Here is a 13,123-nt window from a genome sequence, read left to right as displayed (position 1 = left end):
TTACTCAGTCGCGGTGTATGATCGGATGTTTACCTCAGTGTTTACTCAGTCGCGGTGTATGATCGGATGTTTACCTCACTTTACTCAGTCGCGGCGTATGATTGGATGTTCACCTCACTATTGACGTTTTTGAAATGCCAGTTAAAATCTCTTTCTTGTTATTATGACAGTGAGAAATACTGACAGTGTAAAAGGTTTTATAGAAATGGTAATCTTGGGAAAGGTTTTATTAAATCCTGTGGGGGGAAAAGAGTTGAGTGTTAGTGCTTTTTCTGCAGAATAGACTGGAGATGTAAACTTCAGGCTTCCATACAGTACGATTTTTATTAATAAGGCAACGATTCGATGTTTGACAACGCCCCTGAATCTGTTATGATATGATATGATACCGTATCGTAGCCTTCGATCAATACGTGACCACATTTGTTCGGGTCTACCGTTAATTCACAAATGATGAAGATGTAGAGAAGGACTATTTTAAAAGGATCAGAGTTACAACAAATCACCTTGCTGTCAGTTTCAAAATATCCGTTATTTCTTACACACCAGTTCATCTTTTTTTGGTAATGATCGATTAATGATTTTTGTATCGATTTATTTCAGTTGTTGTCTTTTAAATTGATGTGTAAAGACTCTCCAGGAAGCGATCGCGCTTTTCTATCATCTCACACCGAAACCAAAATGAGTTAATATAAAAATTATAGATGAGGTTAAAAGGGTGTTTCAGAGAAGTGACTTTTCCAGGGATTTTAGGTGTGTTGTTGAGTTCCTAGCACAGGTACAGCCTACATACATGTTCATATATGGTCATGTGACCTAATAATGATTAAACTTGTTCAGCCACGCCTCCTAGAATAAGCGCTTAAAATAAATGACAAATACTGGATTAAAATGAGGTTTGAATTTTTAGTCTGACGAGCACATGTACGTCATGAAGACGCCAAGCTTCGTTCTTTTGATTTCTTTGGTTTTTTTTTTGTTTGTTTGTTTTATACATACTGATGAGACTTTCGTCCAGAATTTTGTAATAAAATTTTCCTTTAATTTTCAACACCGTCTTTTTTTTTTCATCAATTCAGGTTAGACCAGGTTATCACTGCACATACGAAATATAACTATAAAAAGAAATGAATAAATAAAATTGGGTGGAACTCCTCAGTAAGCACTAGAGCTACGTGAGCATTATACAACATGGGATGACATCGGACAAGCTATATTTATACTGAAATATCCCCCAGCTTCACTTTCTAATTGGAAAAGCGTTGGCTTTGGAATTGGGAAACTTTAAACCTCTGCAGTGCTGTGACTCGTCGGCTGTTTTTACCACGCTGATGATGAGAAATTGATATCTTCAATACACAAATACACGTGGCTCCATGGGGTGAGGGGTGACTCCGTGGGTCAGCTGAAATAGCCACATATTTATAGGTATCATATTTAAAAGGCTATAAGTGTTCTACAAGTCTAAAAGAAATGAACTTAACAGGAATTAAGAAGTGTGAAGTTCAAACCCTGGGAATATCGATGCAGCAGTGGAGAACAAAAAGAGAGCCGTTACAATTCCCGGGAAAATGATCAGGACGGTCGCTACACTCCTGAAGATCAGGATCGATCTCCCGTAGTCTCTGAGAGAAAAGCAACCGTAGCCAATCGACGATCTGCGCTATTTATAGCTCCGCCCACATGTAGAGGAACTAAATTGAGCACGTGTGCTTATAGTCTGGTTCACGTGGCAATGAAAACCTCGACCAAATGTGGGACCTCGGATTTGTTACCGTGTGGAAAATGTCTATGAGAAGGTCCGAAGGGAAATCATGCCACATGCCCTCATGTCCACGGTATATCCGTCTCAGGAATGTTCACTGTAATGTGTGGAATGAGAGACGGTACAGAGCGTTCCAGCGTATATACAGCCGTGACACTCCCCTGCGTTCACGTCAGAGATGTTTGCCGCTGTTGCGGCGCTCACGCTTCCTTTCATCGAAGACATTACAAACCTGAAATGTAATATTTCAGATTAGACTGATAATTCTAATGCGACTGCTCTGTTGGATCCCCAGAATCATTTCATGGCCCATTAACATCACAGATAAACATTTAAACGCTGAGCTCACTCGGATTATTACTCTTCTCATCATGGCTCGTTCTCAGTTAGATCAGAACACTCTTAAAGCACCCCGGAGAACCCTGACGCCGTTGTATCATCGCTGTGTGTAATTACTCTTGGCCCATGGTGTTTTTCAGCTGTAATGTTTGGAGAAATCAGACATTTCCATCATGGTGGTTGATGTTGGAGATGAAGGAAGCTGGGGAGAGCTGCAGACCTGCCGACCTTCCCGCCTGATCGGTCTTCTTCCATCTCCTCCCAATAAAAACAGCAGATCGACAAACGTATCTACGAGATACAGAAATAAAATCAAGAAACTGGCTGAAATTTTTTTGTCAGACCGTGTGACAACATGTTCTCCGTGTCAGATTATACGATGAAGGTCCTCTAACGATAGACATGAAGTCATCAGTGAGAAAATGGCGTATTCGATATTTGACAATGCCACTGAATCTGTTACGATACGATATGATATCATATCACAGGCTTCGATCAATACGTGACCACATTTATTCAGTTCAACCGTTAATTCACAAATGATGAAGATGTAGAGAAGGACTATTTTAAAAGGATCAGAGTTACAGCAAATCACCTTGCTATCAGTTTCAAAATATCCGTTATTTTTTTTACCGAGTTACATCGATTTATTTCAGTTGTTGTCTTTTAAATCGATGTGTAAAGACTCTCCAGGAAGCGCTCATGCTTTTCTATCATCTCACACTGAAACCAAAATGAGTTAATATAAAAATGATAGATGATGTTAAAAGGACGTTTCAGAGAAGTGACTTTTCCAGGGATTTTAGGTACGTTGTTGAGTTCCTAGCACAGGTACAGCCTACATACATGTTCATATATGGTCATGTGACCTAATAATAATCAAACTTGTTCAGCCACGCCTCCGAGAATAAGCGCTTACAATAAATGACAAATACTGGATTAAAATGAGGTGTGTGTGGAACGCATAGAAATGGTGTCACGTAAACAGAGACGAGTCCTCGGTGTAATCGTAGCATTGTTGTGCCTGGAGGAAACACATTTTAAACAGTGAAAGAGTTTGAAGCTGTTCGTGGCTTAAAAAAAGAGAGAATGAATGACACTTCTGCAGAGCTTTGTGTAATAAGGATGCAGGAAGCTGGAATTCGTTCTCTGTTTATTTCCGTCGTGACTCGGTTGAGCTCGGATGAGACGTCAAAGAGACGTCTTTCTGCTGCCACAAATCAACAACTCGCGCTTCTTGTAAATCCGCGTGTTTTGTTTGGTTCGCGATCGCCACTATTATATTCGTGGCTGTTTCACGAGTTTGGCGTTATTTTATGCCGTCCTCTGACCGGTGACTTTTGGATGAGATTTTGATTTAAAAAAAACTTTAATGGTGGCCATTTTAGGTTGGAGTGGCGTAAAAAAATCAGCCGCTGATAACGTGAGCGCTTACATTGTGCGTTCCAACGACGACCTCAACTCGCAAACAAATAATTATTTTATGATGTGCGATTTTTGGGAAAAATTGGGTTGAAGATCTGTAGTTAACTGACACCCCTGGAAGCCCCGCCCCTTTTCCCTCATCTTGCAGTAGTGATCTTGGGACCGGTGCTCTCCTTTCGACTTGTGTCTCGATTTTCCTGCTTGAAAGATTCGCTGACGCGGCGTCCTCGTTTTCTGTCACAGGCACTGGAGAATGGTTTCCATTAAAGTCTATTAATGTATATTCAACTTAGCTAACATTAGACGTGTATATATTTAAAATCGCTTATCTCTGTTTATTTGGGATGGGATAGAAAATCAAGAGGAACAAAGGACGAAATTTTTAATAAGGGGAAAAAAAGATTAAATATTTCCTATAGTGAAGTGTGAAATGTAACACTTTAAAAGTAATTTTAATTGAAGTCATAGTTATTTGAAAAAAAAAAACATTGCTGTTTGCTCTCCTGCGCTAGTCAGTGCAGATGCATGGAAACAGTTTTTGAGCACGACTTTATGGAAAACCTACTGCGTTGCGGTTTTTACTGCTTGCTGCGTTTTTACCAGCTCGGCATTATTCCTCTTCAGGGGTTGTCAGGTCTGGAGCGGTGAAGGAAAGCTAGCGTGGATGTGCTTGGAGGCAGAGTCGTGGCATACAGGGTTTCATCTTTTGTGTACACGCTGTAGGAGGCTCGCAGGCAGGCACGCTTACGGCAGTAACGAGACACCGGTGTAACCCGAGTAACACTAAGCTGTCAGTTCAGGTTGCACTAACGAGCGCTGAGTGGAGCTGCATCACCCTCAACCTCACGTGGCGTGACCGCATCACTCCCACGACCAGGCTAACCTAAAACCCCCGAGGTCGAGCTTAGCCACAGCGTTAACCGACCCGAGCTGCCGCATTTACTCTCTTCATCTCATAAGAAGTTATAACTTAAAATATTAAAAAAATGACCACAAAAACGAGTTCTGCTGCTGAAAACTCTCACAAACATGATGTTTAAATGAGAAACTCCACCTGGATGCTGGCTGTGATTATAAAGAGACACTGATTTTTCAGCATATCTTAAAAAAAAAAACCTATTCGGGGGCGGGGCTACGTATGAGCTTTAGACCAATCACATCTAATACGCATACTTTAAAAAAAAAAAAAAAAAAAAAAAAAAATTAAAGTATGATGACGCGAAACCTGGAAACTCGCACAAACTGTGAGCTCATTTATTGTCATTTTTAGTGACTTTCTGCACTCGACCAATCAGCACACTTTTTGTAATTTTTTTTTTTTGACGTAGTTTATTCAGTAGCGTGTTTTTGTAGTTTGTTTAGTAGCGATTTTATGTAGTTCATTCAGTACTAGTTTATTCTATTTTTAGTAGCTCATCCAGTAGTTTTTAATGTCATTTATTCAGTAGTGATTTTATTCAGGTTCTTCTGTTGTGCTTTTTTTTTTATTTTTCAGTAGTAATTTTTAGTAGTTTACTCATTACAGATTTTGTGTAGTTTAATACACAACTACAGTCGCAGTTTTTAGTAAAATACTCAGTGGTGATTTATGCAGTTTATTCAGTAGTAATTCTGTTTAGTTTTTATTCAGTAGTTATTTCAGTAACTTATTCAGTACTGATTTTAGTAGATTATTCAGTAGTAATTTCTGTCATTTATTTAGTAGGTTTTTGTGGTTTAATCTGTAATATTTTTCGATAATTTATTCTGTAGAGTGTGTGTGTGTGTGTGTGTGTGTGTGTGTGTTTTTACGTAGTTTAATGAGTTTATTCAGTAGTAGTGTATTCAGTAGTACCTTTTATAGTTTATTCAGTAGTATTTTCTGTAGTTCATTCATTACATTGTAGTCATTTTAGTACTGAATTTAGTAATACTTTTTGTATTTTATTCATTAGTATTTTTTATAATTTAATAATTTAGTATTACAAAAGTAATAGTTTATGTAATAATTATTAGTTTATTCAGTATAAATTGTATGTATTTCATTCAGTAGTATTTTTTTTTTTGTAATTTTGTAAGTTTAATATTTTATTTGGCAGAAAGTTCTGCAGTATAATCAGTAATAGTTTTAGTTTTTTATTCTTAGTCATTTAGAATATTCTTAGTTGTTATTGTTTTGTAGTTTATTCAGCAGTAATTTAGTAGTTTATTTAGTACTAGTCATTTTATAATAATATATATTAGTTTATTAAATGGGTGAGAACATAAAGTCAGCTTTAAATCCAGACGTTTCTGTAGATTGCAGTTAAATATCGGGTTTATTAGGTTTCATCAGTAATGCTGTTAGCATGGAGTCGTCCTGTCCCTGTCCTTTGACGTATGCTGAGGTAAAATTCAGATTTTTTATTTATTTTTTTTTTTCCCCCTGTGCTCTGCCTGATAGGATTTTCTCGTTTGCGGTGTTGGCACTCCTGCTCCAGTGCTGTATTTGTTCCAGGTTCCACCCAAGCTGCAAGTCACAGGAGCGATTATCAGGCTGTATTTAGATGTTAGGAGAGAAGATGTTAAAACACTAGGCCCTGTATTTGTCCCCAGCATTTGTTTGCTGATTTCAGATTGATCTGAGCCTCTGATTCTGCTCTGATGTGCCGTTTTTCTGTCTCTCAGGGCTCCGGAGATCATCCTGGGCCTGCCGTTTTGTGAAGCCATAGACATGTGGTCACTGGGCTGTGTGATAGCGGAGCTGTTCCTGGGCTGGCCCTTGTACCCCGGGGCGCTGGAGTACGACCAGGTAATACACTTCAAAAATACCCAAGAAGAAAGAATAATGAAGTCCACACACTGGCTATTATCTTCTACAACAGCAACATCGTGCATGTTTTGTGCTTCCCATCCATTCCCCTTCTAACACGTTATCGTTTCTATGGTAACAGCTCATTCACAGTGACCTGTACAGCAGACACACCACACAAACAGATTAATAAACATGTGTAATCGTTGATATGGTGAAGTTTTCTGTAAGGAGATGTTTATTTAACATTTATGCAAGGAGTCTCCAGTGTCAGCGCTAGCAGTCAGTAAGTTTTCCAAAATCTTCAAGACAGAGAGGTTTATATTTTGCGGTTTCTCAGTAACATGACAAGCTGCAGTGTTTTTTTTTTATAAACTTATTAACCTCAAGAGAGAGAATAAAGAGAGGCTGGTGAAGGAGCGACTGTTTATAGCTGCTCTAACGTAAGTGAGAACAGGAGCTTGTTTCACGGATGTTCCACAACATTAACTGTAACTACAAATGGATAAAAAGTATAATGTGACATTCTTTAATAAGTAACAAATTGTAGTCGTTGGCAAGTTGCTGCGGTTTAAGAGGAATAAACACTTTGAGCTGGTAAGAGTGAATCCGCTTCATCACACCACACCGTCTCTTTGACCGTTTAGTCGCCATTTTGTCACTTTGTGAGCTTTGCCTTTTATGGAGTTTTGTGGGCGTCGCTAAATGTAAATCAGCTCTGTTGTGGTTCATTACGTGGTCGTGAATTTACGGCTGATTGTGTTTATCAGCGTACGCACATGAGTGTGAAGAAAATCAGCACAGTTTTTTTTTGTAAATCTGGCACGGATGTTTAGTTCAGTTTGGCCTCATGAAGTTGTTTGCACACAGATTTAGTGAAATATTAGTAAACAGGAGAAGGAAAATTACGATGTTTGCCAAGTTTCCTTTTCAGTTAAAAATCTGCTCAATGAGTCGAAACCTGCTAAACATGTATTGTTTTTTGTGTTATGTAATACAACACTAAAAGTTGAGGTGAATAATCATGCTTTGAAAGCGTCCCGGCAGCTGCCAGGTCGGCGTGGGCGTGAACCGAAAGCGCTGGTCTCCGAGTCCTCGCACGTCTGTGTGATCTCTGCACTACGTCATCTGTTATTCGCCGAGCCGTGGCATGTTCTCTCAGTACAAACAGTCCAGAGAGGAATTCGTCCTGCCTTCTCTCTCCGACGCTGGACTGTGTATGGGACAGCGTGTGTATGCTGTGCTTAAAGTCTTCTCAAGCTCCGCCCCTCCTGTCTCCGGCACCGCTTTGAGACTCTTCAGGGAGACTTTTTTAGAGGCATTGTGTGTATATGTACACGTATGTGTGTGTGTGTGTGTGTGTGTGTGTGTGTTTGCGAGGGACGGGCAGCAACAGGCCCAGATTAGAACACTGTTTCTGGGAAAGGCTCGCAGGAAGAGAAGCTGCGAGTATTTAAACCTGTGATGGATCTCCCTCAGCGCTGCTGTGAGGTTTCTAGCTCAGCAGACGCTAGCTCTCTGTATTTATCCAGCCCCATTATACTCTAAAGCCCTTCTTAAGCCCACTGCACAAACACCGAGGTATTTTTACAACCAGGCATCAGATTCGCACCCCGCCCTCCTGCTGTCCCAGTGCTCGAGTTTACAGTTTGTGCTTGTTCTCAAAATCCTGACGGAAAGCTAAACAGGCCAGTGGTTAGGATCGAGTTAGAGAGGGCTGTAAACATTTCGTCATAGTTTGACTACTTTTATTCACTTTTTTTTCTTTTGCTAATTGAACTATTCATTATTATTTTTTTCTCACAATGACTGTATCCTCATATCAGGTATTGAATAGTAGTGTTCCTGTTGCCACTTGGAACGTAGTTTAGATCCTGAAATGCACAAGTGACACCAAATCCAAAAATTACAGTTATATTTACAATCCAATATTTTCGTATTAAGGTAAGAAGTAAATAGCTAGCTACATGTTTCACACTTGGCTAGCTAGTCCTTTAAGTCGCAGCTGCTAATGAGCACAACACCACAATACTAGTTAGCTAGCATGTATATATACATGATTAGCTCACTTATGTGGTGAAGGAACAGCTGCATAGTCGAGGTCTTTAGTAGGAGCAGGTCTTACACACGCTGCTAGCTTTTTGAGTTTGTTGTTTTTGTCCGGTCTAATCGAAAGGTTATAGCCCCGTGTTTTGTATTATCTTTACTTTTAGATTAAAAAAAAAAACCTTCATGTTACCAAGAAACCACAAAGTGTAAGGTCCGCTGTACAAGTTCCTGCGTGTGAGCTGTTACTATAGAAACGATAACGTATTCGAACGAGTGCATTACTCTAAACCTGGCGTTCGTGTTACGGCTGGAGCTGCCGTCTGAGCATCCGGTTATATAAACATCAAATCCAGAGCCAGTCAAATTCGAGATTTCACCCATAATATGGTATAAAATAATAAAAGACCGTCTTCGATGTGGTAATATTAAGACATTTTAAGTAAAAGGCGTAATTTTGTTTTCAGCGACTTCCGCAAATTGAATACCTGCCCTTCAGTGGTGTTATTTTACACAGCTAATCTCCTGAAGTGACTTCGCACACTCTAACTATTTTCTATGTTTTTTTTTTGTAAAAATTGCGTGTTCATTAAGGCGATCACGAAACCAGTCGTTAACATTTTTGTGCGTGAGGATAAAGTTTGTACGCCCACGTTTAGGGATTTCTCTACAAACACAATTAGTATTTCACCTTTTAATCTCGTTTAGAGGGGTTTTATTTTTAGAACTGTGAACCCCGTGAACACACACACACACACACACACACACACACACGCGCGCTCGTTGATTTAAGTGTGAAGTCTGATCTCAGTAACACGGCCCCGTGACCCGCGTGCATGCGGAGGCGTGAGAATGAAGACCGCTCCATTTCGTTTTTCTGCTTCCTGATTTGTCTTCTTTTTCTTTTGCTTTTTGCAGCCTGGTGACTGTGAACATTAAAATGTCACTGAAAAGTTAAAATGTTGAATTGCGAGTGAAGTCAGAGTCATGGGTTTAGCGCCCAGACCTCCCCCTCGTCCACACTCCTTCCTCACGGGGGGGGTCGGGTTCCACCTCACACAGCAGAAAGTATTAATAGCCGAAGCGAACGCCTTGCTGCGGCTCAGCGTGTAGGCATGTGTGGAACAGCAGTGTTTCGGAATCGCAGCTGTCGGAGCTCAGTATCCGAGCGTTCTGCGGGGGTTTGTGCCTCTCCGTGTTTGTGTACGATGTGGGAGTGTTTAGCGATGGTGGTTTTCCCGTCACTCCCTGTGCAGGCTTGGACCTGCCACAGACTTCCACAAATATTACAACCCTGTACGTGCAGCGTTTAACTTTTTACGCTGCAGTGAAAAAGAAAAAGCTGGGTAGAAATCCAGAGTAATGAAGTTTTTTTTTTTTTTTTCCCTCGTATTCCGGGCTGCTTTCACTCCCGGCTTGCTGATGTAAGAGATCGGAATGCCGATGAATCCGCTCCCTTGTCTGGCCTCGTTCCTCGCTCCTCGTTCCTCACTGTCCAACACGCCAATCAAAACATTTCATCCCGGGAACCGGCGCTCGCTTCCCGTCTAATCTGCCTCGTCTAATTTTAAGCACGGATGTTTGTGATTTTCCGCAGCGCTGTGTTGATCATCAGAGGAAACGATTTCAAATGTTATATTTAAACTAAAGCTGGAGAAATGACGCTGTTCTCTGGTTTATGCAGAAGAAACAGTTGTGTTTAGTTAATCAGAGCAGAGCAGATTTATTTATTTCTTAAACCTAGTTTTAGTCCTGGATTTTCAGATTGAAAGTTTATTATTTGTAATTTATAGTGAGAGGAAGACTAACACGCAGTCGGCGCAAATCCTCGACATCCTCGATAATCGCTCTTTTTGGGAAAGAAAAGCAAAGAGGAGTAATGTAATATGGCTAATATTACTCAAAATTTTTATGTTATATTTATATTTACATATCCTACAAATAAGAAACGTCGCATCAGTGTACCAAAAAATACTCTGAAGTATGAATCAAGTGATTGGCGTAACATTAAACTAGCAAATTAAATTCCTCAAGAAGCGATTGCAACAAAAAATTACCAAAAATTATATTATGAAGTTAATATATATAGTATATAGTATATCTATCTGTCTATCTATCTATCTGTCTGTCTATCTGTCTATAGAGTCTTTTTGCAAAATGTAAAACTCAGTCGTTCTAAAACTGAGCTAAAATATATTTAATCGCTTTTGGATGATGAAAAATACAACAAAACCAAAATAATTCAGCCTTCTACCTCCTTAACTGCTGTTTAATTAATACATTTATTTAATAAATTGTAATTAATATTAATGCATTCTAATAAATAATTTTTAACATTTTTGTTAAATTTAGATATTTGTCCTTAGAATATTTTTGTAATTTTTTTTTTTTAGACATTGCTGTTAGTGATGATGTTAGCAGGCGTGTGTACGCTGATCAGATGGTATTATCAGTGTTAATGTTTTTTTTTTTTTTAAATTATTTATTTATTAATTTTATAATTACTTTATTTATTATTACCCCCAAAACAAGAAAAAGTCTTGTTGCTGATATTCAGCTTAATTTTTTTATATTTTGTAGTCTTCCTGAGAAAAGTGAAAAATTGTATATAATTATCTGAGAACATTTTTTGCCGAAATACAGTGCAGCGAAATCCCAAAACACTTGCTCTTTACTCTCGATGCTCCCTGCGTAGGGTAGAACATATTGGTGAGTGTAATCATAAATATTAATAATGTGGATTTTCACAATTTTATGCAAAAAGTTGCTAATGAAATATAAAAACACTTGTTGCTGTTGCGATTCTTAGAGGAATTTAACAGCCCTTTCACTTTCATTAAGAGTGCGGGGTGTGTGTGTGTGTGTGTGTGTGCGTGTGTGTGTGTGCGTGTGTGTGTGTGCGTGTGTGTGTGTGCGTGTGTGTGTGTGCGTGTGTGTGTGCGCGTGTGTGTGTGTGCGTGCATGCGTGCGTGTGTGTGCGTGTGTGTGAACGTGCATGTGTGTTTAAACACGTCATGTTCAGGAAATTCCTTCCATTTTGTTTGGCATGAGTCACGATTCTGCACAGACCAGAGTTGAAAGGTTAAAGGTCATGTGACCAGGAGTTCCCGAAGTGTGTGTGTGTGAGAGAGAGTGTGTGTGTGTGTGTGTGTGTGTGAGCTGCAGAGCTCTGCTGTCACACCGGGTGTCTAATGGATGTTTCTCTTTACAGCAGCGTGACGCTGACGTCAGGGTGAAGCTTCTCTCTCGCTCTTCTCAGAATTATCGACATTCTTCTCAAAAAACGTAACGAAAATCCCGGGTTAATAATCCTGCCTTGCAAAATATTTTAAATAAATACCATCATTTTAAATGTCCAGCAGCTTCACTGTTGCCTTCTGACCATTTCCTCTTTCTGTGCTTTAGAGAGGTGAGATTACACACGTGTAAAATCTCTCATCTCTTCGAAAAAAAGAGCAACACAAAGTTTAACACACAAGTCAGGAAATGGATGTAAAACTAAACAGCCAGACGGAATTAATGTGAAGAATCAGGACTGTAATGAGAAAAACAGCTCACAAGTCTGGAGCTGTTACAATCACAGAAAAAAATAAAAGTTAATTTTTCCATGTTTTGTAAAATTTTAGAATCTGAACTGTTGAAGTTTTACTGAACTCCGAGTCGTGGGTTTGTGGTCTGAGGAGACCGACATCACTGCGTTCAAACAAACAAACTAACAAATAAAGATAAATATAAACTGTGATAGGACAAACATATGATTTTTAATTTTTATACTGAATCTTTTAAATTGTAAAATGTTTAAAATGTTATTTTACTCTTTAGTTCGTTGTTAAATTGTTTATTTTTGTAGATATTACATAAAAAAGCAGGTGTAATGAAGAAGAGTGGTCAGAAAAAATTCAGGAAGTGAGGGAGAGAAAAGCTCTTGATTATAGTGATGAAAGGAAGAAGGAAGGAAGGAAAGAATGAAAGAAAGAGAAACAAAGAAAGAAAAGGATGTGATCGTAGTGATGTAAAAAAGAAAGAAAAAAGAATGAAAGAAAAATAATTTCGAAAGGTAGAATTGTGTTATAGAAATCTCATGACTGAATTGCACTGGTGTTTTACAAAAATCAGCAATTTATTTATTTGTTTATTTATTTAGAAGCTGAAAGAAAGAAAAGTTTTTTGTTTCCTTTTTTTTCTTTTTTAATCGTTTCGCTCGACTCTTTCTCTCTTTGTCCCGTGGTCCTTCCTCAGATCCGCTACATCTCGCAGACGCAGGGTTTACCCGGAGAGAACCTGCTGAACCTGGGGACGAAGACGTCTCGCTTCTTCTGCAGAGAGTCTGACTCACAGTACGCTGCGTGGAGACTGAAGGTGACACACACACGCGCACACACACGTGCACACGCACACACACACACACACACACACACTCACGCGCGCACACATGCAGTGTATAACGACTTTTATTGTGTTCTTCAGTCCACAGAGGAACACGAGGCAGAAACTGGGATGAAATCGAAGGAAGCCAGAAAGTATATTTTCAGCTGTTTGGATGATATTGTGCATGTACGTAACACACACACACACACACACACACACACACACACACACACACACACTAGAACCCAGTGCAAAGCTGTGTCAGTATAACCGCACTCATTACTCTCATTAAAAAGATCACAGTCTATGAATATACATGACATGCAAATTAACCCCGCCCCCAAATGTCCTCTTACTCTTTCCAATCAAGAAAACACTGACACCATTGTTACCATGACAACCACAATTTG

The 13,123-nt window shown here is 39.3% G+C and overlaps 1 protein-coding gene across 1 annotated transcript in view; it reads left to right on the top strand.

Annotated features, from left to right (window-relative positions):
- hipk3b (homeodomain interacting protein kinase 3b) overlaps positions 1-13,123 on the top strand; it is a 49,490-nt gene that overhangs the window by 23,558 nt on the left and 12,809 nt on the right. Inside the window, exons 3-5 of the mRNA XM_053235073.1 lie at positions 6,176-6,299; positions 12,585-12,704; positions 12,813-12,899. Of these exons, the coding sequence (XP_053091048.1) occupies positions 6,176-6,299; positions 12,585-12,704; positions 12,813-12,899 (331 nt within the window). The remainder of the gene's footprint in view (positions 1-6,175; positions 6,300-12,584; positions 12,705-12,812; positions 12,900-13,123) is intronic.

The sequence above is a fragment of the Pangasianodon hypophthalmus genome, chromosome 6 (genome assembly GCF_027358585.1).
Source record: "Pangasianodon hypophthalmus isolate fPanHyp1 chromosome 6, fPanHyp1.pri, whole genome shotgun sequence".
In the NCBI taxonomy this organism is placed as follows: Eukaryota; Metazoa; Chordata; class Actinopteri; order Siluriformes; family Pangasiidae; genus Pangasianodon; species Pangasianodon hypophthalmus.
Note: the sequence above shows the minus strand (reverse complement) of the source record. Positions and strands in the feature narration are given on the sequence as shown.